The 25,383-nt window shown below is 51.7% G+C and overlaps 1 protein-coding gene across 1 annotated transcript in view; it reads left to right on the forward strand.

Annotated features, from left to right (window-relative positions):
- Runx2 (runt-related transcription factor 2) overlaps positions 1 to 25,081 on the forward strand; it is a 287,714-nt gene extending 262,633 nt beyond the window's left edge. Inside the window, exon 7 of the mRNA XM_013516855.1 lies at positions 24,086 to 25,081. Coding sequence (XP_013372309.1) covers positions 24,086 to 24,501 — 416 coding nt within the window. The 3' untranslated portion in view covers positions 24,502 to 25,081. The remainder of the gene's footprint in view (positions 1 to 24,085) is intronic.
- Positions 25,082 to 25,383: the final 302 nt, after the last annotated feature.

Here is a 25,383-nt window from a genome sequence, read left to right on the forward strand (position 1 = left end):
TGCAGAAGCATAAGTGGTCGCGGCATCTTCACTCAGTTGGTAGGTGACAGGGACAGTCTGTCACCCACTCAGACAGCGCCCCCTACAGCAGGTCTTGGGCTGTGCACCTCAAGGAATCAGTAAGTCACTCTCCTGGGGACTGTGAGGGACCAGGAAGGTAATGCGCTTGCCTGCCTCACAGAGCACGAAGAAGATGGCTGAGCCCTGAATTCCATACCCACGTTCTGTTCCCTACATCACCCCGCCTTTTCACTTTGCCTTACCCCAAAGTCAAGAAGCCAAATGACAGCTCCTGAAGATGAGCCTCCAACTGGCCTGGAGGCTGAGGCCGAGTGGAGGGATAGAGAGCAAACTGCGGGCACTTTTTACATTCCCATCATGTAGGAGGTGTCAGGGTTACCATGGAAACATGCTGAGGGCTTTGATAATCATCTCCCGTTAGCGGTGTAGCACAAATAAGCAAGTTTTGATGATTGGGAAAATGAGGCAGCATTGTGGAGAGCTTCAGTCTTTCCTCTGTACCAAGAACCTCTAGCCTCTTGGACAGAGCTCCTGGAGAAGGAAGATCCTGAGATGAAAGATGGGGTGACTGCGACAATCCCACTCCATGCACCCTCATCAGTATAAGCCGCCCTCACCGGCTGGGCCATCCTGGGGATCCTCAGCAGTTGTCCATCCCCAAGGTTGCAGGTGGGCGCACAGCAGGCCAAGTCCCTGCCCCTAGACCTGCATGCTCTTCCTTCTGGCTCCCATAGACCCTCTCTGTCCCCCGCGCCCCAAGACCCCAGAGCTTTAAACTCTCCAGGCAAATCCACTTTGCTCCTGTGTTGAAGCCTATCGGGCACATTCTTGAATAGAGTTCAAACTAACAGGATTTCCCTAAGACAAGCAGCTCTCTGGATGCCCTGGGAAGCAGGGTGACTACTGGGAGGATTAACATAGCCAGAGCAACGTGGCTCTGGTCCAGGAAGAAAATGTATGTGCTTAAAAAAAGAGCTGGCTCAGAGTCTTGGGAACCCCATAATCAGAAGCATACTCATTCTGACGGTTTCAAAAGACCCAGCACCCACCTCAGTGTGACCTGGCACCGGTTCAGAGAAATCCGCCCCCTCCTTTGTCTTGTGGATGGAACGCCAGAAGGCAGAGAAAGGGCAGGCCTTTGCCACCTGACCCCAGCAGGGTAGGGGATGTCCGAGGCCGTCCTTCGGCTCATCCTGGAGGACCATGATGTCATTGCATGGCGGGAGGTGCGCTGTGTTAATTGCATGAGGCGCCTGAGTCACTGCAAATCTGAGATCTCATCTTCAGCCAGGGGTTTTTATTGGTTTGTGTTCTGCTCTGTTTTCTCCTGGGGGAGAGCTACTCATGGGGTGGGGAGTGGGTGGCTTCATTCAGAACTGGACATGCAAACTACAGTGGGAATTGAGACAAGGGGTCTGTGGGCCAAGAGGGAGAAGTTTGTCCTCTCCAGGTCAGGGGCAAGCCTGTGCCCCACCAGGGGCAGAGCAGACCTGTGACAGCCATCGAGACAAGCAGGGTCAGAAACCCAGGTAATCGGATACCTTGAGCTGACAGCACTGCTGGTGGGAAAGTGAGCCCAGGTCTAAGAGGAGCTGAGTCAACTCTGGCTTCTTGATTGTTTCTAGTAGGATGGGCAGAGGTTTGGTTCCAGAGCAGCTCATTTTATCTTTAATGTGCCAGAGACTGAGGTCTGAGATCCGAGAAGAGGGAGCAGCTCACAACCATTGACACTTCCTGTGGTCTTGAACTTGCCCTGCAGGGTGCTTTCTCGGTGGGTGCTGGGTTTGTGGCCCATGTAGACAAAGGAAAATGAGGATATTGTCTGCTATGGAGTCCATTATGATTCACATTCTTCTCTACTTGTAAGATTTTAAAACATTGGATCCACACTGGGCCACCTTCACTGGGCAAGAGGACCTAGAAAATAATGCTTCAGACATTTCCTTAGAAGTCTTGGTTTTCCAAAACAGGCTGAATCTTGGGACACAGCTAGTTTTATAGGTCTAGGCACAGCAGCCAGTCTACTTCTTGGTGAACATGGTCCTGACCTCTGCCTGGTAATGGGGCAGTGGCCTGATTCCTTATCAGGCTTATCATTGGCTCAAGGCTCCAGCAAAGACCAGCCTGAGCATGGCCCTGCCCTTACAGCAAGGTGTCTATGCAGGGGCTTGGTAGAGAACGCTTAAGTAATGCATCAGTGGCTACTGCCCACTCCAGAGGAATCACCTGTGCACCTATGCAGTCATTCACTCAGCAAACACATAATGAATGTCACCTATTGAAGGAAGGAAGAGGTGGAGTTGTGATCTGAAGGGACCTTGGAGAATAGCACGGTCAGAGTCTCCTGTGAAGGACGAGGAGGAAGGGGGAGTTTGACCCTTTGGTAGACCAGATTAATCCATGGTCAGAGCACACAGGGCAGTGATGTGAATTATCAGGATGTCCAACCCTGGAGCAGTGGGGACTGGGTCAAGTCCCAGTGTGTCCTGCCTGGAGCTGATGTGGCTGGCTGAACTAATCATCCTATCCAAGTGGCCCTAGTCATGGGCATGGCTGTGAGGATGAACTTGAACTTGAACAACCGTGGTCTTATGTTTGTGAAGTCTTTCATTTATGAACACTTCCACGCAACTCACTCAGAGTCTAGTCTGTGATGATTTTATCAAGCTCTGGGTGGTATAGGTGGTACAGTAGAATAGATTCAGCCCAGTGTGGCCAGGTGACTCCCTTTGTCCCAAGTTTAAGAGCTGAGCCCAGAATGGACCCGGAAATGGCCACACTGGACTCCTGGACTGAAGTTCCAGGTGGCTGGTAGCATTCTCATCTGTTTCATACCTCAGAGCCTAGCAGATGCTCCATACGTGCCAGTGCATGTACCTGAAATGTGGAATTGGAGTAAGACTGTGTGCAAAGGGGGAGCAGATGCACATTGTGATGGCTTCAGGAACTCCTCTTGTGCCTCTCTGCTCTCCCTGAGTTAATGCAGACCAAGAACCAGCTTTCCTCTCCATCTTCTCTAAGCCCACTCCTCCATACACAGGCTGGGTGCAGGGAGCCTACCCGCTTTCTGTCTTCTGCAATACTTTGTGTATTGTTGTCTACAAGTAATTACAAAAAAATGATGCTAATCCAAGTAGCTTAGAAATCTTGGAAGGAAGTCACTTCTGGCAGACTCTAATCCCTGGGGTGGGAAGCATCATACCAGCCAGGGTGTCTCCAGAGAAAACAAAGCCCACGCGGAGTGATTTAACAGAGGAAATTTAATATGGGAAATTAGTTACAAAGGTTTCTGGATGAGTTGGAAGCGCAACCGGGGAAGGCAAGTCAGGCCCAAGATTTGCAATCCCTGGAGCCACTGTGTGCCTGGGGCTGGAGGAGCAGAGGTGTAGGGGGCCACCAGCCAGAAGCTGGTTCTAGGCTGAGCCCAGCTGACCTGTCCTGGATGGGAGAGAGAAGTCTCAGGCACAGAAGGTGTGTGACAACCTGGCTTGTCTTTGCTGCCCATTTGCCAGGCTCTTGCCTGTGTTTCTCACTGGTTAAAGCTAGTATGAGGCAGTGGGGAGCCTTGGCAGCTTCTGGGTCACCCCCATCCTGTAAAGTGTGGGCGATGGTAGGGTCTGGGATTGAAGGCAAATATCTGCTCACCCACCTCACCCCACTCCCTCCCACCCGCCTCTACGGCATGGACTTATCAATGGAGGCTTCTTTGGAGGGCTCTTTCTTCTGTACCTGGCTATTTTGGGAAATATTTAGAGTGCTCAGGGAAGTCACTGAAGCCCCCAGCTGGCCTCACACTTGAGGCAGATACTTGTACCCAGCAGAGCTCCTGCCAAGCGGCTCCTCCCACTATATCACTATACCTGCAGGATCCTTTGCTTTCTGCTTTGCTTATCTGGGGGCAGAGGAAGAAAGAAGGACCAGAATCAGGTCCACAGGTGCTCTGGGTCCTGGCTCACAGGGATCAAGACCATGCAGATTGGCAGGAGAAATGGGGATGCTGACAGGCTCACCCATGGTGGGGACCGTTGAGGATTCCAGGGGATTCAGATTCTGCATTGGGCCCTGTTTTGCTTAGATTCCTAACCATCAACAACTCCGGGTCAGCTGGGTCTGTCCAAGGAGACTGAGCCACCTGAGGAGCCTGATAAATGGGCTCTCCATACCACTGCAGGAGCTGGTTGAGGCCAGCGGAGGTTACTGCCTGGTGTGGTGCTGGCCGTGGGTTGCTGTGAGTCCTCAGGAACAGCCACTAGAAGGAAAGGTTGGGTGGGAAGCAGGGAAGCTAGAGACAGGCAGGGATGCACCTGCACTGAGCTGGTGCAGACACATGGGCTAAGCATGTGTGTCACCCACTGTCTCTGTCCATTCTGGCTGCTGGAAGAACAGTTGTGGAAGTTGGAAAGTCTGAGATTGAGACCCTAAGAGATCCAAGGTTTATAGGGGGCTGGTGGACAGGCTAGCTGCTCCTGCATGTGGAGAAGGGCATCATTCTCCTTCAGTTTCTCCTGTAGTGTACTAATCCTTCTGGCAGGAGGCCAGAGTCCTCATGACTCATTAAAGTCTCTACCTCTTATTACGACTACTTTTATTTATTTACAGTACTAGGGTTTGAATGCAAGGGCCTTTGCACTGAGCTACTTCCCCAGCCTTTTAAACTTTTTTTTTTTTTTTTTTATTCTGAGACAGGGTCTTGCTAAGGCACTAAAATTGCCTAGGCTGGGCTCAAACTTGTGATCCTCCTGCCTCAGCCTCCCAGAGTGCTGGGAGTACAGGTGTACATCTCCACACTAAGCTCTCAATGCTCTTACTTAGTAGTACATATTGGCAATTAAGTTTCAACATGTGAATTTGAAGCGGGGGGAATCAACTTTTGGATGGTCACCACCTTGATATGCAAATGGCTGATAGAAGCAATGTCCTTTACCAGGGAGCTGAATACCTGCATGGCCCTGTCCAGGTGCGAGCCATGGAGGTGTTTGGAGCGCCAAGCCTACCTTCCTCTGCCACCCAGGTCCCACTCTCACTCTTCTGTGGACAACCCCAGCCGGAGTCAGCCAGGGCAGGGGATTCTAGGCATCCCACACAGCTTAGCCAAGTTGGTACCCAAAGCCAGCTCGGGATGCAGGAGGACTCGGGACAAATGAGAGGCAGAGAGAGATGACTGAGGTGCAAAAAGGACCTTTTCTCTCTCCTGAGAGGGGAGCTGGCCCCTCAGTGTGGGGACAGTGGCAGCAGTGAGGCTCATGGGCTCCTCTCTAGGTGCCTCCTGATTTCAGGGAAGCCAGGGACGCTGAAGTCCTCGGAGCCCCAAGGGCCTGGCTCCCCAGAGGCTGCCCAGGATTTTAACCACAGGAGGCATCTCCCTCAAGCCATACGGTCCCCTTCCTTAGGACACCTCGGCCAGGGGTGCTGTGAGGACGCTCAGCGCAGGGAGGGCGCTGTGAAGGTGCAGGCAGAACCTTAAGCTCTGTCATAATTGCACACAGATGCGGGAGTGCAGACTGGCAGGCGCTCTGCTGACTAATGGTAGAATGTGCCGGAGTTGGTGGTGACCTTTTCTCCACATTACATTTCTAAATATTTTGGTTGTCAACTGTAAACAAGCCCATTCCGAAGCAAAACTCAGGCCCTCTATTGGCGCTGTAAAATTGTCCTCGTTCAGCGGATCCTTTCTGGTCCCGTCTTTGTCTCGGTCCGGTTACAAGTGGGTGGATGAGGTTTATTTAGTTGTCTGGTTTTTCCTGGAGAGGATGAGGACCCAGTGTACCTTATCCCCCTGTTCACAGTCACACTTGCTTCTGGGCAGGTGGGCAGGGTATCCAGGATGTTGATCAGTGTTGTCACTGTGACAAATGTATTAGTCAAACATTTGGATTCTTATTTTTTAATAATGGGTAATCTTTGATCTTTTCTACTGCTAGCATACTGTAGGCAGGGCCACTATTTACTTAAATCTCTATCTCTCTGCACCACGTGTCTTCCTCACTTCTGCATTCTGATCATGAAATGTGCAACAGAGCCAACAGGTGATAGTAGGTGTGGACTGGACCGGTGGCCTCTCACTCCACCTCCTTGTGTAGGGTCCTGACAGGAAAGCTTTTACTTTTCTGGGATTTTCTTTCCCAGTTGGTAGAAAAGGAAAAGAAGAGGGTGACAGGTATCTCCAGCAATCAGAGGCTCCATCAATATACATAGCTAGGAGTTGGGCTAAAGAGGGTAGGGGAGGCAGGCAAGCAGGCATGAAAGGACATTGTGGGGAGTTCCAGGGCTGGGAACAGAAAAGGAATGATGAGATTTGGGGGAGACCCATGGTAGAGAGTTGTGTTGGTCTGCCTGGGCTGTCAGAACAAGATGCCATAGGCTGGGTGGCTTACAACAGTGGACGTTTATTGTCCCACAGATCTGGAAGTCCAAGCTCAAGTGTCGGCAGGGTTGTTTTCTCCTAGGGCTTTCGTCTCTGGGCTGCAGATGACTGTCCTCTGGCTGGGACTCCTGTGGCCATTTCTTTTTGCGCATGTGTTGCTAGTGGACTGTTATTTAAGAATACTAGTCATATTGAATTAGAGTCCCACCATGGTGAGCCTTGGGCCCTTGTTTAACCTTAATTTTCACCTCTTTAAAGGCCTGATATCTGAACACAGTCCCCTAGGTGGGGTTAGGGCTTCCACATGTGGACTTCGGAAGGGACACAAATCAGTTCCTAGTAAGAATTTTAAAGTTGTTTTGATGTATTAAAATATGCACCCCTGCCTCAATCTGGTGTGTTCTGAGAAGAACAAGAAAAGATTTAAATTGCTTTCAAATATATATGATTTTTGTTGAGTTGATTTTAATAAAGCCACGCACCAAGCCTGGGTTGTGGTGGCCCAGAATTATATGTGTGACATAGACGGTCAGATGACTCTCAACCAGTTCTCCAAGAATGAGAATGGAATAAGAGAGTTGATAAGAAAACCAAAGGAATGTAATTTAATTTCTCGCATGTGATTTGAAAGGCTTCTTAGGAGTTAATTTACCCCTAAATGTGAAAACTACATCAATGGAAACTTTAGTTCGAGTTTTGTTGTTGAAAACATGAATGTGCAATCATACTTTTATTTTTATAGGTGTAAACAAGTGTTTGTAGCCATAGGCAGCTCCATGCAGGTGGGTTTTTTTTTTCTTTTGCTATTCAGAAAAAAATTACAGCCTCAACTCTCCTGCTAGTTTCATTTTTGATGATTACCCAAATGAAACTTGTCATTTAGCAACTGCCATTTGGAAGTATCAATAACTTTTGAAAATAAGCAAACTACAATCTAGAGGAGAAATAAAGCGTCTTCCTCAGTATGGTGGCTGGAGTCTCTGAAGCTCTGGGAGTGGCTGTGGAGGCACATAATAACCTCTCATCCACGCAGTGTGGATGCCACAATGTCCCTGACTGCCAAGGCTTTAGGCACTTGCTGTGTTGTGTGTACGATGGATGGAGCTGGGAGAGACACATTCCCAAAGCCTTGGTGGCTTTGTGTCCTCAGAACGGAAGGAGATGTGAATCTCTTCATTATTTATTTACTCAGGAGCCATTTCTAGCCAGTCCAGTACACGCAGAAGCCAGCAAATCTAGGGATCACTCATGCAGTAGGATGGTAGTGAGGCGACCATCTAGTTTTACAAAATACTAGAGAAAATCTGGGACTCTATCTACATTTTCCTGGTATGGGCCTAGTTTTTTTTTTTTTTTAAAGTCATTATTTATAATCCATTCATATATGGAAGATGACGTTTCTTTATGGGTCATATGATTTAAATCTGGGCCTTTAAAGCCATGCATGATTTATTTGCGCAAGGAAATCATGTTTTCTTTGGAGCTTTTCAATGGCGGCATAATTACAGTGTTGCGAATACCATGCTCTATTTAAGGGTCTGTCAGCATTTCCATAATAAACCTTTATTTTCAGGAGCCTTGAACATTGCCAGTAAGAGACAGACAGACAGACAGACAGACAGGCAGGCAGTCGGGCAGGCAGAGACACAGAGAGAAAGAAATCCTTCTAAAATATAAACTTGGTGAGTCCATTGGCGAACTTTATGTTGAATCCAAATCTGTATGTGGATTTGGAACCACACAATTCTTCTTTACTTGTGTGGTGACGCCAGGACTGTGCCAGGCATCTCTGGACCCTGCCCAGCAAGGCTTCAGCTCGAAAGCGGCATCTTAACGGGAAGCGGCAGCGCACTGGGTGGCTGGCCGGCTCGGTCTCCAGACCTCACGGAGTGCCAAGTTGCTTCTGAGCTTTAAGAGAAGGAAAGAGAAAAACAAAACCAAAAAGCTTGCCCTTGCTTCTATTTCTTCTCCTCCTTCTGCCACCCCCTGGTTAACCTCGTCATATGCTAACCTGGATCTTTAAGAAGAATAATATTAATAGCAACATTAAGGCATGATTTCAGTGCCTGGTGTGTGCTTGGTTCTTTACAAATACTTAATTTTTAAACTTTATAACAATCCTGAGAGGTAGAGCTCATTATCCCCGATTTTCAGAAGGTGCAAACAGGGTGAGGAGGAGAGGATTTGCCTGGTGGGGAGCGGGAGAGCGGGGTTCAGGGCAGCCACGGCGTAACGAAGAGAGCTCACTGGTTCTAACGCTTTGGAGTGAGTTGCTTGTTCAGAGGCAGCAAACCTCAGAGAGCCCCGGGAGTCAGAAAACCCAGGACACAAGACATACAACTCGGGACAAGTGGTGGGAAGAGGCCAGTCAGGACAAAAAAGCCTGGAAGGGCACTGACACCTCCTGGAGGGTGGCCTCAGGTGAGCATGATTGGTTTTTGGTGGCTTCCTGAATGTAGGTGAGCCTGGGCTTTATGCAGTTATCTCATTATTCCCAGTTTTACCAAAGTGGAGAGCAAGTTTTTATGGAGACTGGATGGTGGCCGGGGTTATATAACCAGGAAGTGGCAGCATTCCCGGGCCTGGAACATGGTTCTGGACCCAAGTACTCGCTGCCTCCCGGGAGCCGGCTCCCTGCAGTCAGAGGAGGCTCAGTATGAACAGGACAGGAAGTGCAGCTCGGACCCTCTGCTTCCCTGGGGGTTCTGGCTGGGCAGGAGGCCATGTGCTGGCAGTGGAAGCAGGCAAAGATCGCATCACCCTGGCATGGTGGGACCTCGAGGGAGCAGACCACCCTCCACAATACGTCCGAAGCTCGCCTGCTCCTGGGTGGGTGGTGCCATTCGATCCTTTTTCCTGCTCTGTTCTGGGACTGCTCTGGGTTGCTGTTCCAGCTGGGGGGAAAAGGGGTCATGCAGCCCAGGCAGCGACAAGAAAGGGGAGAAGGCTTTGCACAATGCTGGAGGGTGGCAGTTCAGACGGAGGAGCCGATCAAAATGCCTTTGTCCCATGGGAAATGACTCCAGGAGGCTGCAGACGCTGTCCACCCCGTGTTTACTGGGGTTCCTCAGAGAGTCCATGTGGGGCATTATTTTCCTAGTTCTGGTCTGAACACTAATCTGAGACATGATCACAGCCCTTCTGCAAACAGGAAGCAACCAGCGTCTATCGGAACAAGTATGGTTTATTCATGCAACCAGTATTCCCCAAGCATCTGCCAAGAGCGGGGCCCTAAGCTAGAAGCCAGACAAATATAAGGTCTGCCCTCATGAAACTTAAAGCCTAGTTGGGGCCAGAGACATTAAACAGATAGTCACATGTCTAAATTAAATAATTATCAATGTTACCATGCACTAGAAGGGCAGGCTCATAAAAACAGGACACTGTGTCCTCATCCACCTTATTCTCTGGATCTGGCCGTGTGTGACATCTGGCTCTTCCTCAAAGTCGAAATGACCACAAAAGAGGGCAGGGTTTTAGTTCAGTGGTGGAGTGCTTGCCTAGCATGTGTGAGGCCCTGAGTTCCATTCTCAGCCCCACCAAAGCGGTATGCAAAAATTTCAGTGTAACCAAAATGACTGGGAAAGGTGAATGTTTTGAATCAATTCAGGACATCAAGGTAGCCATGACAGTACAACCAACAGAAGACTTCCAGAACTACTTCAGAAATTGGCAAGGATGATGGGATCAGAATGTTCAAAGCAAGAAGGAATTATTTTGTGATGAATTCATGGTCATGTGTCTAAAACTGTAGTAATTTTTAAAAATTAAGTATTCACTGTATTTTTGGATCATACCTAGTAAACCAGCAGTGACTTATGTACACCCCCTCCCCAACACAAAGCCTAAAAGCTGCCATTTGCTGGCTTTGTTTCCATGGTATCATCAAGTCTCCAGGTCCTTTCTGTGCCTCCTCCCTGCTATGTTCAATGTATTCACTTTTTACTTGTAGGCTTGTAGCCTCATGGTTACAGAATGGTTGCTGTAGCTCCACTATCAAAGACAGAAAACAAATGTCTTTCCCAACCCCTCAGCAGGCTTTCTGTTACATCTCATTTGCTAGGTCTGGGTTTTTTATGTGAAGAATACAGAAAACACAACCCAGATGGCAGGCACATGTGTATGGAGTCTGTCATGTGAGGAAAAGCCCTTTGTCAGATGTGAACACATAGGCTGGCATGAGGGTCCTGCCCGAGAACAGCTGGCATATCCTCCCCTGGCCTGTGGTCTTCAGCTCAGTCCTGGGTGCCTGCTCTGTCCCCTGGGTTGGTACAATGGAACAGTCCTGGGCCTTTAATGCCGTATATCCCAATAGGGTTTGTAAAGGAAGGACAGTGTGCTTGCTGAGGGGTTTGCCTGGGGACACAGCATTCAGTCTCTGACATCGCCTTCTGGGAGAACCCATCTCCCCAGGTTCCCAGTGGCACAGCAGGAAAGCAGGGGAGAAAGATGCTCCTTCATAGCAAAGCAGACCCTCCTGGTGGCGCCTGCGGGGTCCTCATGTGCCACCACAGGAAGACAGGTGCTAAGAGTGGCTGTGCCCATGGAACTGTGACCTTTTGTCAGAGGACTTCAGAAATGTTGATGCGAATGTCTTTATGTGGCCATGCCCCGCACCTGGTGCCCACCCAGGTCAAGAGTGGCGTTTAACATCTTGGAAAGGCAGTGTGTGGATCATGGATGCTGCTTGGTCTGCCCCCAGCTCCCAGTATGCCCGTGTGCCTGTCACATAGACGGGGTCCTCAGCTGTTCGGCCCTCCTCTCTCCTCCCTGCCACCTGCGATTTGGCTCTGGGGTCCCTGTTGCCTGTGGCTGGACTGGAGGGAGGGACAGATGAACCTGCTGGCCTGGGGCTGTCCTATGGGATCCAGGGATGCCAGGCCAGGACTCTGAGCCTTGGGTCACACTAGGGGACCAAGAGTCAGGACCCTGTGCCGGGGAATGTATGAAGCTGACACCATTTCCCAGATGTTTCAGTGTTTTCTGAGGTTGATGAAGCCTTCAATTAAGTAACAGTTATTTTTAAAAAGCAAAGCTCACCTGCTCTGAGCGGAAAATTTTTGTTTTGTGTGTGTGTGTGTGTGTGTGTGTGTGTGTTTTAATTTTTTGGGTGAACTCTGCAGCAAGTCCAGCTGTGGCTGTTAGAGATGGCTTCTGGGGGTGACAGGCAGGACACAGCTAGGTGGCAGGCAAGCTGGTCCTGGTTTAAAAGGCCAGAGACAGAGGGGCCTGGCTCACAGGTGCAGAAATACACGCACGATTGGGGCCCGATGTGCTCTCTCGTCTGCAATCAACATACTCCTGCGACCCGGGCACAAGTCACACTAGCCCTCAATAGGATTTTCTTTCCTTATGCAGGGATGGTTCTGTAACAGAAAGTTACCATCAAATTTAGTTTTATATCTGAATTGAAGAACAGATCTGGTTCAAGCAACACTCATCTTTATGGCACGCGGTAGAGGGCAGCGTGCTGGGAAGTGGACGTTTATTGCCTCTGGTGTCTCAAGGTATCACTGAGGATGTTGCACCTGTGTGTGGGTATGGGTGTGTGTGTGTGTGTGTGTGTGTGTGTGTGTGTGTGAGAGAGAGAGAGAGAGAGAGAGAGAGAGAGAGAGAGAGAGGCATAAGAAGCTTGGTGCAGAGCAGCGTGGCCCATCTGGGTGACAGGCAGGGTCTCACCTAGCTTGCTCGCCCAGGGTACGAGAAAGAGGGAGCCAGTGGGGCTGTGTGTACAGGGTTGAGGTGGGTTTGTATGTGGTGCATTGGAGCCCAAGGGGGCTACAGGCAGCCTAATTTGGTGCCATCCCATCCTGACCCCTGCCATACACAGGTGACTGAAGGGGTTGGGGTAGTCAGAATCCATTTGGGACTCCTTTGCCTCATCCGGCTTGGCTTTGGGAGGAGGGGAAGGGGGAGGAAGGGAAAGAAGGGGAGGGGGAGGGAAAGGGAGAGGGAAGAAGAAGGGGAAGAGGGGGAGGGGATGGGAGGAGGAAGAAAAAGAGGAGAAGGAGGAAGGGAAAAGCCTGAAGCTTTCACTGCCTTTTAGGTTGTATCCTTCCTGGTGGTGCCCAGTTTGGAAGATCATGTGCTCCTGGAGGGAACTTCTGGTTATTTTCTGGATCAGCTCTGGACCCAGGAACAGAGGGGCTTCTGAGGGCAGGTGCAGAGCAGGCTGATGACAGGGTCCATAGGCCTTTTGCATGGCTTTTGCGGCCTCCTTCTTGCTGCCCTGGGTGTCTCTGGATGGCAGAGCTTTTGTCCAAGGTCAGGACTCCTGACCTCCTTCTTCTAATTCACTTCTTTCTCCCTGTGTATCTGCTTCTCACCCTTAAAGAGGGAAAATGACAGCAGCTTCTCTAAGTAAGGCCAGGATGGCTTAGGGGGTAACTCAGATTTCCCTGTCCTCCAGCAAGAGTGACAATGCAGACATATGTGGGTCCCTGGGCAACAAGAGGTGAGCTCTTACCCAGGGGCCAGGGACAGACTGCTGACAGTGCCTGGGTCCCTGACATCCTCTGACCATGGCTGCCTCCTCTTTGCTCTTTCTTTTTTTTTTTTTTTGGTTTTTCTCCGGTACTGGGAACCGAACTCACGACCTTGCGCTTGCTAGGCAGACGCTTTGCCGCTGAGCTAAACCCCCAGCCCCTTTTGCTCTTTCTTTTGCTCATCCTGAATGATACTCTAGGGGCAGACACCTCAGAGCCCGGGCTTCCTCCCATCTCAGACACCCCTCTTGTTCCACTTGTCCCTGCCTGAACTTGACCTGGCCGGCAGGAGGAGGGTGAGAAGCAGGAGGCTCAGGATGGGAGAGTCTGGGCCGTGGTCCTCTGACTCAGGCTGTGAGATGCTTCTGTGGCTGCCCAGGGGCGGGCGTGGTGTCGCCTGGATGGCTGGCCTGGATGCGCTTGTCTGCGCAGGGTCAAGGCTGCCTCTGTAGTCTGCTCGCCGTGGGACCCGGCTGTCACCCATGCCGCCGCACCCTGACCGCACCTGCGTCTGAGTGTGTCGAAAACAACAGAGGCCGCGTCAACAGCACCCCAGACAGAGACCTTCCTGCCCCTTGCTGACGATGGCAGGGGTGACGGGAGGACAGGGGAGGAGGATGGATGGTTCTGTGTTGTGTACTATGATAAGACGGGTGGTGCTTATTTTGGGACAGGCTCCAGGAGACGCTGGGAGAGCGCCTGAACTGCTAAAGAAGCCCCAGGTTGATTTTAGCCAGCCATTTCAGCACAGTCAAATATTTGTAGTGTAAAGAAATCATAAAACGTGCTGGTGGTCCCAGAGCTGGCGGGGACACACCCTGTGTGCCTTTGAGAGGACATTGTGACTTGGTGACAGGGCTGTTTGATCTGTTCCCTACAAATAAATTGCCAAAGAAACAAATGAAATGCAAATGACTCTGAGAGGGTTCCCCTCCTGGTCCCTTCCCTCTTCTCTGGAGAGGGAGGGATATTTTCCCCTGTGGGCGGGACTTGTGTTCACTTATCACAGGTCAGAGGTTCTCTGCTGTGCTACAGGCCGAACCAGCTTCCTCTCCACCTCTGCTGTGGACCAAGAGGGCTCCCTGTTAGCGATTATCTCTGCTGTTTTTCTCGATGGTGGCATGTGCCGTATGGGGCTGATCAGTTTGCTTTAATTAAGCTTCAAAAGGGAGCTCAGGCTTCCATCTTATCTCCACTTTGCTCTTTAATTCCTTCTCCACGGTCAGCGCTGTAGGTGGGAAATTCAGCCTGTGGTCTCTGACGAGGGTGGGAGTCTGCGGTCCAGGGTGGCCTGGCCTTATGGACGGTTTCTCTGAACTTCCTCCCAGGGAAGTCCTTCCCACCGACCTCTAATTTCCACAGGGAACTAATTGCCAATGACCTTTAAAAAAAAAACAAAAACAAAAACAAAAAGCCCTTGGGTGTTTCCCACCGTGACAAAACCAGAAGGAAGGAAGGGGGCGGCTGGCAGGAAGAGGGGCAGCAGGGAGGGGTCCCGACTGCCTGAAATCGTGACCTGCTGCACACAGGCCCTGGACCTGGGTAGAATTTTCCTCCTCACGCTGACCTAGGGGCTGTGCAGAGTAATCATCGGACGGATTTTTTTTTTGCACCCAACCTCCAGTTCGTGTGGCCCTCAGAAGGAACATTCGGAACCATGCATTCTTTATGTGGTCTTCGGTTAATAAACAGGAACCCACCTTCTAGACCAACGGAGAAACAATTTTGTTTCTGTTTGCTGCTCCTGGGTGGAGGGTCCATGAATGGGGGCTTTGAGAACCTGCCCTTCTGTGGCCAGGTATCAAAGCGTAGCTCGCACATGGATGGATGGAGGGGCCGCCTGCCACGGGCCGTTCACCGCGCCGCCACCACAGGGCCAGGTTGGGATGACCCAGTTTCTCCCCCGGAATGGATGCTGGCCTCCAGGAGGAAGGCGCGGACCACCAGCGACCACCAAGTCCTAAAATAGCTCGTGTTTACTCCTGTGCGCGCCTTTCTGTGGCTTCCTCCCCTGTTGGTCCCCCTCCATTTGTAAGAGGAAGTTTATCTTTAAAGGTTTTAGGACCTAATGTTCCTCCCTTCTCCCCTCTCTACCCTTCCCTCCTTCCCTTCCTTTCCTACCTCCCCACTTCCTCACCCTCTTCCTTCTGGGCTGCCCTTCAGTGAATCCCTCACATCCCTACCGGTCCTCTCCTGCATCCTCCTCCATGTGTGGTGCTGGGCATTGGCTGTGACAGTTTTCTGTGACAGTTTTTGGGAATGGAAAAGTAGCAGCAGAGGCTGGGAATAAAGATGGCAGACCCATCTGCCCATGTCCTTGGACTCAGACCCACCCAGCCCTTCCCCTTCCCTTCTTCACTCTGCAGGGGAGCAGAGGGCTGGGATGACTGAGGATTCCCACTGAAGGCGCTATGGGTGGGGGCCATTTGGTGTCCGCAGTGATAACAGTCAACAAAGGCCAGACACACCGCCCCCTTTGGACACACTTCTTCCCCTCAGTGCTTCCAGGGTTGGGGGCTACCCCTGATCTGTCCAGGTCCTGGGGGTCATGTACTGAGGTGGAGGGCAGAGGAAGCCGGGCGCTGCTGCCCTTTGCACTGTGATGACTACCTGCATGGCCTCAGGACGGTAGGGCCCTCAAGGACAGCCCTTGAAGGCCAATTTGAGCCTCCGCCAGTCCCTGATCATTGTATCCATGTGTGAGGCAGAAGGTGGCGCAGGGACCAAGGCCCGGGCAACACCTGCTTGGGGACACAGCAGCCACAGGATCAGGGACATTCTTGGGCATTTTCTGGAATTCCAGGTGTGTGTGACACTGGTGTCAGGAAGCCTGGAGGAGGATAGAGGACGCAGCCCATGCTGTGGCCCCAGGTTCAATATCAGGCAGCAGATTCAGGGGTCTGCTTTGGATTGGTCCAGCAGCTGGAAGCCCCGGGCTCAGAGTCAGATTTGTTTTAAGTTATGAAAATGTACGACAAGGTTTCCTAAAAAAAAAGAGATGCAGGTGGAGAACCAAGGTGACAGAGAAGAAGGTAAGAGAGGCACAGGAAGGCCCAAGTGGGAAAGGTCCCCTGCACCCCTCACCTCCCTTCTGATACAGCACAGAGTGACCAGACAGGTTAGCCTGTGTTCAGAAGAGAAAAAGAAGTACAAGATTTTTATTTTAAAAAGGTAAAGAAAAGCAGGCCAAGAAATTACTTAACAGCTTTCTGAAGACCTTGTGGCTCACACTACTTGACATAAACCCCTGGGTGAGAGGCACAGGAAATGATCGCGGGGGAGCAGGCGTGCACTCTATGGCCATGCGCTTTCTCACTTAACCTCTGCAGCTGGCCAGCTGTAAGACACTTCATAGCTTTGCAGTAATTAAACCTCATCCCATCTCTATGGGAGGGTTCCTTTCACGCATTTCATATATAAATGGATGGCAGCACAGAGCATTTGAAAGAACATTTCCAGAGCCCACCAGAGAAACTCCAGGCCCACAAATGACCCTCCCACTGGCCTGTGCCTCCATAAGCAAAGAGCAAAGGGGATGAATGACTGGCCAGATAAGGAAAAGTTCTGTTAGTAAGCAAACAAAAAGTACATAGCGTATAATAAAAATTTTAAAATCTGAACTTTATAATCTTAGTTCACTAAGATTGGATTTCTTTTTACCTCATTTTATTTTTTTATTTTGCCTTTGTAAGTGAAACAACAGCAATTCAAAATGGTGTTTTTTTTTTTTTTTTTTTTTTGAGAATTAGAGGAAAATGGTAGAGTTGTGTTTTTTTGACTGTGGAGAGACTGAATGTCTATGTTCTTGGGCACAGGAGAAGGATGGGAGGGGAGGGTAAGGGTGGAAGAGGAGAATGACTTTCATCTTACTGGAGAGTTGGTCGGAAAGTATTGGTGCTACTTTTACCCCAGAGTGGCAGAAAGTACGGGAGCTCGCTGATGGCCTGAGGAATCAGGTTGGAGTGTAGCACGGTGTACCAGTCTGGAGACCACGCTGGGAGAGAAGAAGACTGGAGCCTGCTCTTCAGAAAGGGCCACAGGGCTGGTGTCCAGTGTCACTGTTCAGAGCTGGCACTGGGACGTCCCTGTCCAGACAGGCAGCCCACGCTTGGGATATTTGGCTCTTCCTGTGGGTCCTGGGCTATGGGGGAACCAAGGGGCTAAGTGGTCAGAGTTGAGTGTGTGGAGTCCTGTTTTCATCAACCCCTGCACATAATTCTCTCAGTTTCTACATTTGAGAGAGGAATAAAGATGTTCATTCCTAAACTCACCAGGACATCAGAAGCCCTATGCTGGTTTATCAAAGCCTTTTGTCTTCTTTGTCCCAAGGGTTATGGGCAGTGTATCCTGCCTTGGTTACACTCCTGGTCCTGTTTGGATTGCACCTGCATAGTCTGCCAAGGACACACATATCTGTCCCTGGCAACCCTTGTGAGGCCAGGCTTTGCAGACCTGCAGCATCTCATTCTCATGAGCCACATGCTTCTCCTCCAAAGTGATTATCAACTGACCCTAGCAGACGCTTGTCACTGCTGGGCCTGGTAATCAGACAATACACGCAAGAAACGATCAATGAGTACTTAGTGGAGGATTTCAGATGGGTCATCAATATCCGTTAGGTTGACTCCATGACTCCACCCACCTACCCATCAGCCCCCCTGCACCTCCAAGGATAGTTTAGGTTCTCAGATCCCATTAGACATCGTAAATCTGAGCAAGGGTTCTCTTTTTTTCTCTGTTTTGTTTCTCATCACCAACTTTTCCACCTTCTACATGCTCCAGATGTAAATATCAACAAAAGTACACTGGAGAAGTGAATTTCAAAAGGTGGTGAGTGGGGCTAGGGATTTAGCTTAGCAGCACAGCACCTACCTGGCAAGCACAAGGTTGTGAGTTCGATTCCCAGTACCAGAGGGGGGGAAAAAAGGTGGAGAGTGGGCTGATCAAAGTATGGTGTGTATTTAAATAAAAAATATAATAAATGACACATTGCCAGGAATCCCCCCTCAAAACACTCCCCTGACTTCAAGCAGACTTATCCTGTTGTTCTTGTCACTTTGGGAAGCAGTTGTGAAAATCTTTCCTGAGTGTCTTTGGGAGGTGTGATCAAAAGTATGATGAATGTTACTGCCAAGTGCTGTCACAAGGAAAGAAAGTCTCGTAAAAACATGATGTCGTGTCTTCATCTACCTTAGTCACCGGGCCTGGCACTGTGTGTGTGACTTCTGGCTCATTCCCAAAGTCAAAATGATGAAGAAAGGGAAACGTGTTCAGTGGAATCAGGGTACTGAGGCAGCCAGTACCCTGCCCTTGCTTTGGGCAAAGCAAGGCACAACTAAAGACACTCACGAAAGAGGAGTTCCGGAGCTGCGGCAGAGTTGCAACAATGATGGGATGAGTGCTTTTGAATTGAGGGGGAGGATTCTGGGGGAACTTAATGGCAATGTGTCTTTTACTGTAATAAAAATTTTTAGATTTTACTGTATTTTTTTTAATCACTCCTGCACCTGAGGCACAGAGTCCTTCCTGCGGTTCTGCAGGCGGTGGAGCGTGGGGTGAATGCAGTTTCCTGGACTGCTCTCATCTGGGGACAGTGGCATGGGAGAGTCCGGGAGGAAGGAGGGAGGAGGGCTTCTGGAGTTTTGTTCCCAGTGACTTGGTAGAGAGTTGTTTTTCTCAGTGTTCAGAGCGAAGGGAGGCCACTGTATGTATATCTTTCAGAGTACTGCGGAGCATGGCGCTGATTCAAATCCGGACCCCAGGGAATTCCAGCGACACCCTCTTGTCCCTTCTGTGGACCCTGGTGGGGCCAGGCTGGCGAGTGATGGTGCAAGGCAGACCTGAGCAGGCTGCTGCCTTTGTGTGCCTTGGCGGGCAGAGTCTGGGTGGCTGGGCGGAGGCCAGGACAGAACATCTGCCTCAAGCCCGGCTCCCCGAGGCAGCCAGGTGTTCTGTTCATTGTAGATTTTGATTTTTACAGCTTTCTCCCTGGTTCCCCTTCCTTGGCATTGCTTCCCCCCAGGGAGCAGCATCTTTCGTTTTGGGCAAAGCAAGATGCCAAGGCCTCCCTTCCAAAGCACAAGGCCAAATTTAGAGTTGGGGCTGCTGGTGGAGCTCTGTGCATAATTGAGGCTGGCGCAAAGGGCTGTCATTAGGAGAAACGGCACAGAGGAGAGGGAAGGGAAGGGGAAAGAAGAGGGAAAAAGGAAGGGAGAGGAAGGGGGAGGAGAGGAGAGGAGGGGAGGGAGGGGAGGGAAAGCTTAGCCCACATTAGGACAGCTGTTCCAGGGAGAGACAGAGGGGTGAGCCTGGGAGGTCCGGCTGCAGAGAATCTCTGGGATAAGGCTGGGAGGGCTGGCTGGGGACACTCCTGTGGCCCTGCCGATGTCAGGAGCAGGGGCTGTAGTCCCACGTGACTGCCAACAGCAGGTACTAGCTTTGCAGAGCCAAGTCTGTTCCTGGGTGTGCAGAGCTCAGAGGGACAGGGTCTCCCAGCAACAGAAACTTACCTGGCAGTCACTTTGTTCCCTAGAAGGTGCAGGGTCCTGTTCTCCGCTCTGCCCTAGGAGAACATCCTTGTTGAGAGCCACGATGTTTAGTGCTTTGGAGAATGCGGCTGCAGTTCATGTCCTCTCTGCTGGCCTGCTCCACTGCGCCCTTCCTTGGGGCAGGTTGGGGTACAACTAGCTAACCCTGGGTGCCTCCTTTCAGACCTGTGTGTGCACCTTCTGCTCCTGGACAACCCCCTCCCCCAGGTCCTGGACCCTGCGTGCAGATGGCTCAGCTTGGCCTGTTGCCTCCCTCTCTTGTTGACCCACACAGGGGTGGCATCTGGGCTCTGGTTGTTCCCTGCCCTCATGAGGCTGTCTCTGCTCCCCGCATGCTTGGTGCCATCCTGGCTCCATGGGACCCGGGCTCTAATATTCACGGGTTTGCTCAGACGGCCCAGCTGGCCACCCTCTGGGCTTCCTGGCCTGGTTAAAATCTGAACATCATCAAATTCACCAAGTAGCCGTGCTTTGCAGGTGACACGGCCCTTCGTGAGCTCTTCCTGTGTTGGGCGCTTGGGCCTTGGCGGGCTGGAACTGCATCGGGGCATTGTTATTTCTTAACACTGTTTTAGAGAGCAGAGTTCACAGGGGATGGCCCTCCAGGAGGAAGGCATAAATGGGCCGATCTGAGAACTGCTCACCTGCGGAGGCCTTGCGAAGGAACATAATCTATTTTGAATTTGGCTTAGTGAGCCAAAGTTGGTTGTGGTGTCAGAACAGCTTTTTCATTCTGCATCTCCTCTCTCCCCACACAGAAATCTTCCTGCCAAAGAATATTCAGGTTGTACACACAGCGCTTCCTAAGAGCTATTCCCAGCGGGGTCTCGATGTCACCTTGCACACGGGTGTACTGCCACACAGAGACACTGCTCACACTCCGTGTAGAGCTTGCGCAGGTAGGGGCTGCACAGCAAAGCTTGAATCGGGCTGCACACACAGCCCTGCGAAGCCCACACTTGCTCTTGTGGGAGGCTGGTGCACAAGAGACCACGGTGGCCGGGGCCAACACTCGCAGCGCTGTCTTAGAGGGTAGCGGGGAGACTTCATTTTGCTGAAATTCAATCCATTCCTGGGGAAAAAAAAAAAATGGCTCACTCTTTGGTCCCTTCCTGCTGCAGTACCATCTGCTCTTACTCAGGGTCCTGACGTCCCTTTACACATCTCCCTCCAGCTACACCTCGAGTAATGTTAGAAAAATGCAAATCAAGTTGGTCCTTCACCTGCCTGGACCTGTGGGTGGCTCGTGTTGCCTGTGAGGGTCCAGAGTCCTCCGCTTGCTGCGCAGGCCCCTCAGCCTGGCCGCTTCCTGCTAAGCCGTGTGAGGAAGCCCCCAGGACCGCGCTCCCTGCTCTGAAGCCCTTGCACACCACATCCAAGCCCCATGCACAAACAGTGTCACCCTCTGCAGCAGCCGGCCATTGTACATGGGACTGCAACGGCATCTACTGCACAGGGCAGGGACAGAGTGCCACCAGGGTGGTAATTATAAACCGAACTCAAGATGGTGAGCAAGGGCCAGAGGAGACAAAGGGGGGCTGTCCAGGCAGAGGGACAGCAAGCGCCAAGGCCCTGGGGTAGGAGCATGCCCGGCTCCTCCCAGTCACACCGCCACAGGGTGAGCCATGAGGCGATGAGGTGGAAGATTGGGGCCTGGCTGCAGCTATGGGTGCTGGACTGGAATCTCTTCCCCTGTGTCCGTGGAAGAGTTTTGGTGCAGACCTAGACCCCATCCTTGAGGCCTCTAGGGCCTTTCATCTATACCCTCTGATCAGTGGGTTACAAGCTCTACCCAGTGCCTTACAAGCGCTTCCCATCCCCAGTGACAGGAACACAGGAAATGCTTTTGTGGATCTTTCCCAAGAGCTTGCATGAATGAAGGTATTGTACCTTCCTGCCCGTCATTACAGTGAAAACTGTACACCATGAACCCACCAGTGCAGCTGCCTCTAAGTGTGCAGCTCTGTGGGATTAGACCCCCACCCACTGTGCAATCATCACTATCTTTGAGGCCAGAACTTTCTCATTCTCCCAGCTGAAGCTCTGCACCCCTTAAACACTTGCCCCCAAGCCTCTGGCCCCAGCCCTGGGTACTCCTAACACTGCTTTCTGTCTCCCTGCATCCGACTGCTCCAGGAACCTCACCCAGTAGGACTCATAGTCTGTATAGTGTTTGTGACTGACTTATTTCATTTGGCATAATCTGTTCAAGGTTCATACATGATGTGGCATGGGTACACATTTCTTTTCAGGGTTGCATAGTATTCTACCACATGTACATACCATGTTTCCTTTATTTACTGGTGCACTGATGGACACATTGCTTCTACCTTTTGCCTGTTGTGCCTGATGCCATTGTGGCTATAAACACCCAGATCCTGGCTTTCACTTCTGCGTTTCACTTCCTTTCTTCAGGCAGTTCACAGAGGGGACCCTTCAAAGCTGCTACACCCTCCCCAGCCACTTGCTTTATTGACTCCGTGAAGAGATTCTCTTCTCCTTAGCCCAGCTGTGGCCACCAGGACAGGGCGGCTGCATGGTGTACGCCAAAGTGAACGAAAGACGGGAACAGAAACCCAAGATCCTCCTGGGATGGGCCTCGAACCTTTAGCTGGTGGCCCCTTTGAGGGTGCCAGGAGCTGTCACCCACCCAATGCTTAGTAGCAATGCTACTCCAGGCAGAGACCTCCGTGCATTTGAATGTAAACAAAAGAGGTACACATGGGAAAGAAATTTACATATGCAAAAATTTAACACCAGTTTTAAATATAGGAGGCTCAGTATCCACAGAGAACGAGCCCCATGTGGGAAGGGATCTGCCGGAAGAGATAGAGAGGGGCCGGCCACAGAGCATCTATGCCATCCAAACGCTGAACCTGTTTCCCTGTTTGTGAACAAGATAGAGTGATTGTGGGAATTAAATGAGAAAATGCAGAAATTGCTCTTGTTGAGCACCTCCACTACCTCTTAGACCATCCCTCTAGGAACCTTCAATCCACGGGTACTGCCGGCCCCACCCATATCCTGGTTTAATTGGTTGGAGGCACCAGAGGTGTCCAGAAAGCTCCCCAGGTGGTTGATTGCATTTTTATTCTTGGTGGCACTGGGGGTGGACCCCAGGATCCTGTTCATGGTAGCGCTGTGGGTGACTTTTCTGTGCTTTCACGGTGACTGACCCCGGCACAGTAGGAAGTGGGCCCATCCAGTGCATCTCCCTCCTCCTCACTCTCCTCCTCTGCTGCTGAACTTCCCAAAGTGTGTCTATCTTCTCGTGGGACACCCCTGGGCATTAGCAGCCAGCTCTGTGCCAGGGAGCAGAGGATCTACCATAGCCAAGCCTCAGTTTCCCCAGTGGTAAGAAGAGCCAGTACATGGCCTTAGTAAGTGCTCGGTAGCTGTGGGCTGCTCTCACTGATCAGGTTCCCTCAAGCCAGGATCCCAGCCTTCTCTTCCTCTCCCCATATCCTGTCCTTGTAGCGTTGGCCATGCCTGCTGTCCTTCTGGGCCTCCGTCCTGGAAAAGCCTGGTGAGAACCTGGGCTGGGGTTGTGTCAGAGGTATTTGCAGACTTGACTCACCAGGTCTTAAACCCGGGAGATCACCCTGTGGGTCTCATGACATTCTTGGAAAATAAAAGATGTGAATATTACAGGGCTGAAGTCATCAGACACTCGCCCTCCCTCCTGTTCTACAAGGAGCCAGGGGCCGTCAAAGGCTGGGCAGGGCTGGGCTGGGCTGAGCTGGGCTGGGTGCTTCTCTGAACTCTGTCCCAAACCTTCCTACTCACCTGGGCCCCAGGTTGTGGTGTCCTAGCTCCGTAGCTCTGGGTTCCCCAGGGGAAGATTCCCGGTGTTGCTCCTGGAGCGGACTCAGGGCTTCCTCCTGGAGGCCACGTCCCACATGAGCAGCTGGTGAGGGGAGCATGCTGTAGGGAGATCTGAGGGCTCTCCATTGGTGTCCCCACGGCGGTGTCAGCACAGGTGACAGGGAATGCCACACCGGAATAAAAGCATCAGTGCCAGCTGCCCAACTCAGCCACAGGACTGAACAGAGAGTGGTCAGGGCAGCGTTCAGCATAGGCCTGGCGGGAAGCGGTCACTAGGCCAAAGGCCAGCATGAGGGACGGCTGAGCAGGGGCGGTCTCCACTGACATCCCTAAACAGTCAGGCAAGGTCAGGAAGTCAAACACCCGCTGTCCTCGTGTGCTGTGTCCAGTCTTTCTTGAACACATTTTTCTCTTAGCGGTTAAACTCGTGCACATACGAAGATCTGGCGATTTCCTTTTCACACCTGTCCCTGGAGCACGGGTGTCTGGGTGCTTTCCGGGGGAGCTGAGCTGACTGGGAAACCAGCAGGGGCACACGTCGCGTCACTGTGCCCCCCCACACCTCCCTTCCCAGATGGTAAACTGAGGAACTCCAGCCGGTTCCGGGGGTCTTCCATGTAACCCATGTCTGCCCCGAGAGTCCTGTGGTAGGGGCCTCTTGTCACCGTCTCAGCCACACTGATTCCAAGTGAGCTTCCTGAAGCTTCCGCTCTGTCCTCTAGGTGGCCATCTTGTGCCCAGTGTGTTGCCCGGACTCCAGGTCCTTCCTGCCTCTGGGCTTCCTGCTGCGTCCTCCTGCACATATCTGCTGCACACAGTGACTGTCTGCTCTCTTCCCACAGATTCGGAGCCCAGCACCTCGGACTCGCAGTCGTCCCCAACCCTGTTCCTCTCCTCAGAGGAGCCAGGTCCCTCCACCACCACCCAGCCCACATCGCCTGCATCTCCCTGCGAGCAGCCGGCCCCATCACTTCCGGGTCCTCCTGTTCCACCTGGGTGCAGTCCTGCTCCAGTCACAGGCCTGGGCTTGGGGGTCGCCTCCTCACCAGACGCTGCTCCCAGGGCCCCAGGGAATGAGTACCCTGAGAAGGACAGGGACCCCAGTGCCCAGGACCGCTGCTTGGGGCCTGATGTCGGGGAGCTCCTGGCCGAACTACGGACCATGAACAGCCACCTGGGGGTCATCGCGAGAGCTCTCACCAGGCTGGCCTCGGCTCTGGGGCCACAGTCCCCACCGGACACACAGGATGCCAACTGATGGACAGGGGCACAGGGGCCAGGCCTCTGGTCCCCAAAGTTGGGATGTCACCAGAGCCAGCAGACTCTGGTGATATAAAACATGATGCTCTTGCAGCCTATGCAGTGGCTGGAGTCCTTGTGCCCACTGCAAAGACAGCACTGCTCAGGGGACCCTTTGGGCTGTCCCTGCTGACCTTCCTTGTCTGCTCTGCCCTGCTGGCAGAAACAGTGCATGCAGAGATGGCGATGGTGGTGGGTGTCCCGGGCAGGAGGCTTGGAGAACCATCCTTCTCTCTACCTGCTCCTGTGACTTTGGTTCCCGCAGGAGGGGGAAGAGAACAGCACATCACCAGGTCAGGAGCTCAGGGCAGCTCCAGCTTTCCCCTCTCGAGATGCTGAAGGAGGAGTTTCTTCTTAAATATTTCTTTGGAAAAAAAATAAATTTATATATTTTTTTCTCTAGTTATAACCACAGCTCAAGAAGTTTGGACAATAGGGAAGTGAAAAAAATCTGATGTACTTGGGAAAATGGGTGGGGGGTATTTAAGTCTTTCTTATGAATAAGAAAGTTGTGCAATAAATAAAACTTTTCATATCCACTTTCTGGGTGCTGGTCCCTTGGGCCGTGTCTCTTCCTCTGCAGCCTCCTCTTTCCGCCATCAGGGGTTTGATTCACCCCCATGGATCCAGTGTCTGCAGATATTGCCAGGGTGCCCTGGTGAGACTCTCTGGCCTGGGTGGAATCTCTGAAATCTGGGGTAATGCAGGTGCCCCGGGATCTGGCTTCCCACAGGGTCCTTCTTAGAACCTTCCTGTTTGGATCAGGGTTTTAGTAAGGTGTGCTCATTCTCCTGAAGTGCACGTGCTGCTCTCTCCAGAAACAAACCAAGGGTCAGAAACC

The sequence above is a fragment of the Chinchilla lanigera genome, unplaced genomic scaffold (assembly GCF_000276665.1).
Source record: "Chinchilla lanigera isolate Chin_1 unplaced genomic scaffold, ChiLan1.0 scaffold00036, whole genome shotgun sequence".
NCBI lineage: Eukaryota > Metazoa > Chordata > Mammalia > Rodentia > Chinchillidae > Chinchilla > Chinchilla lanigera.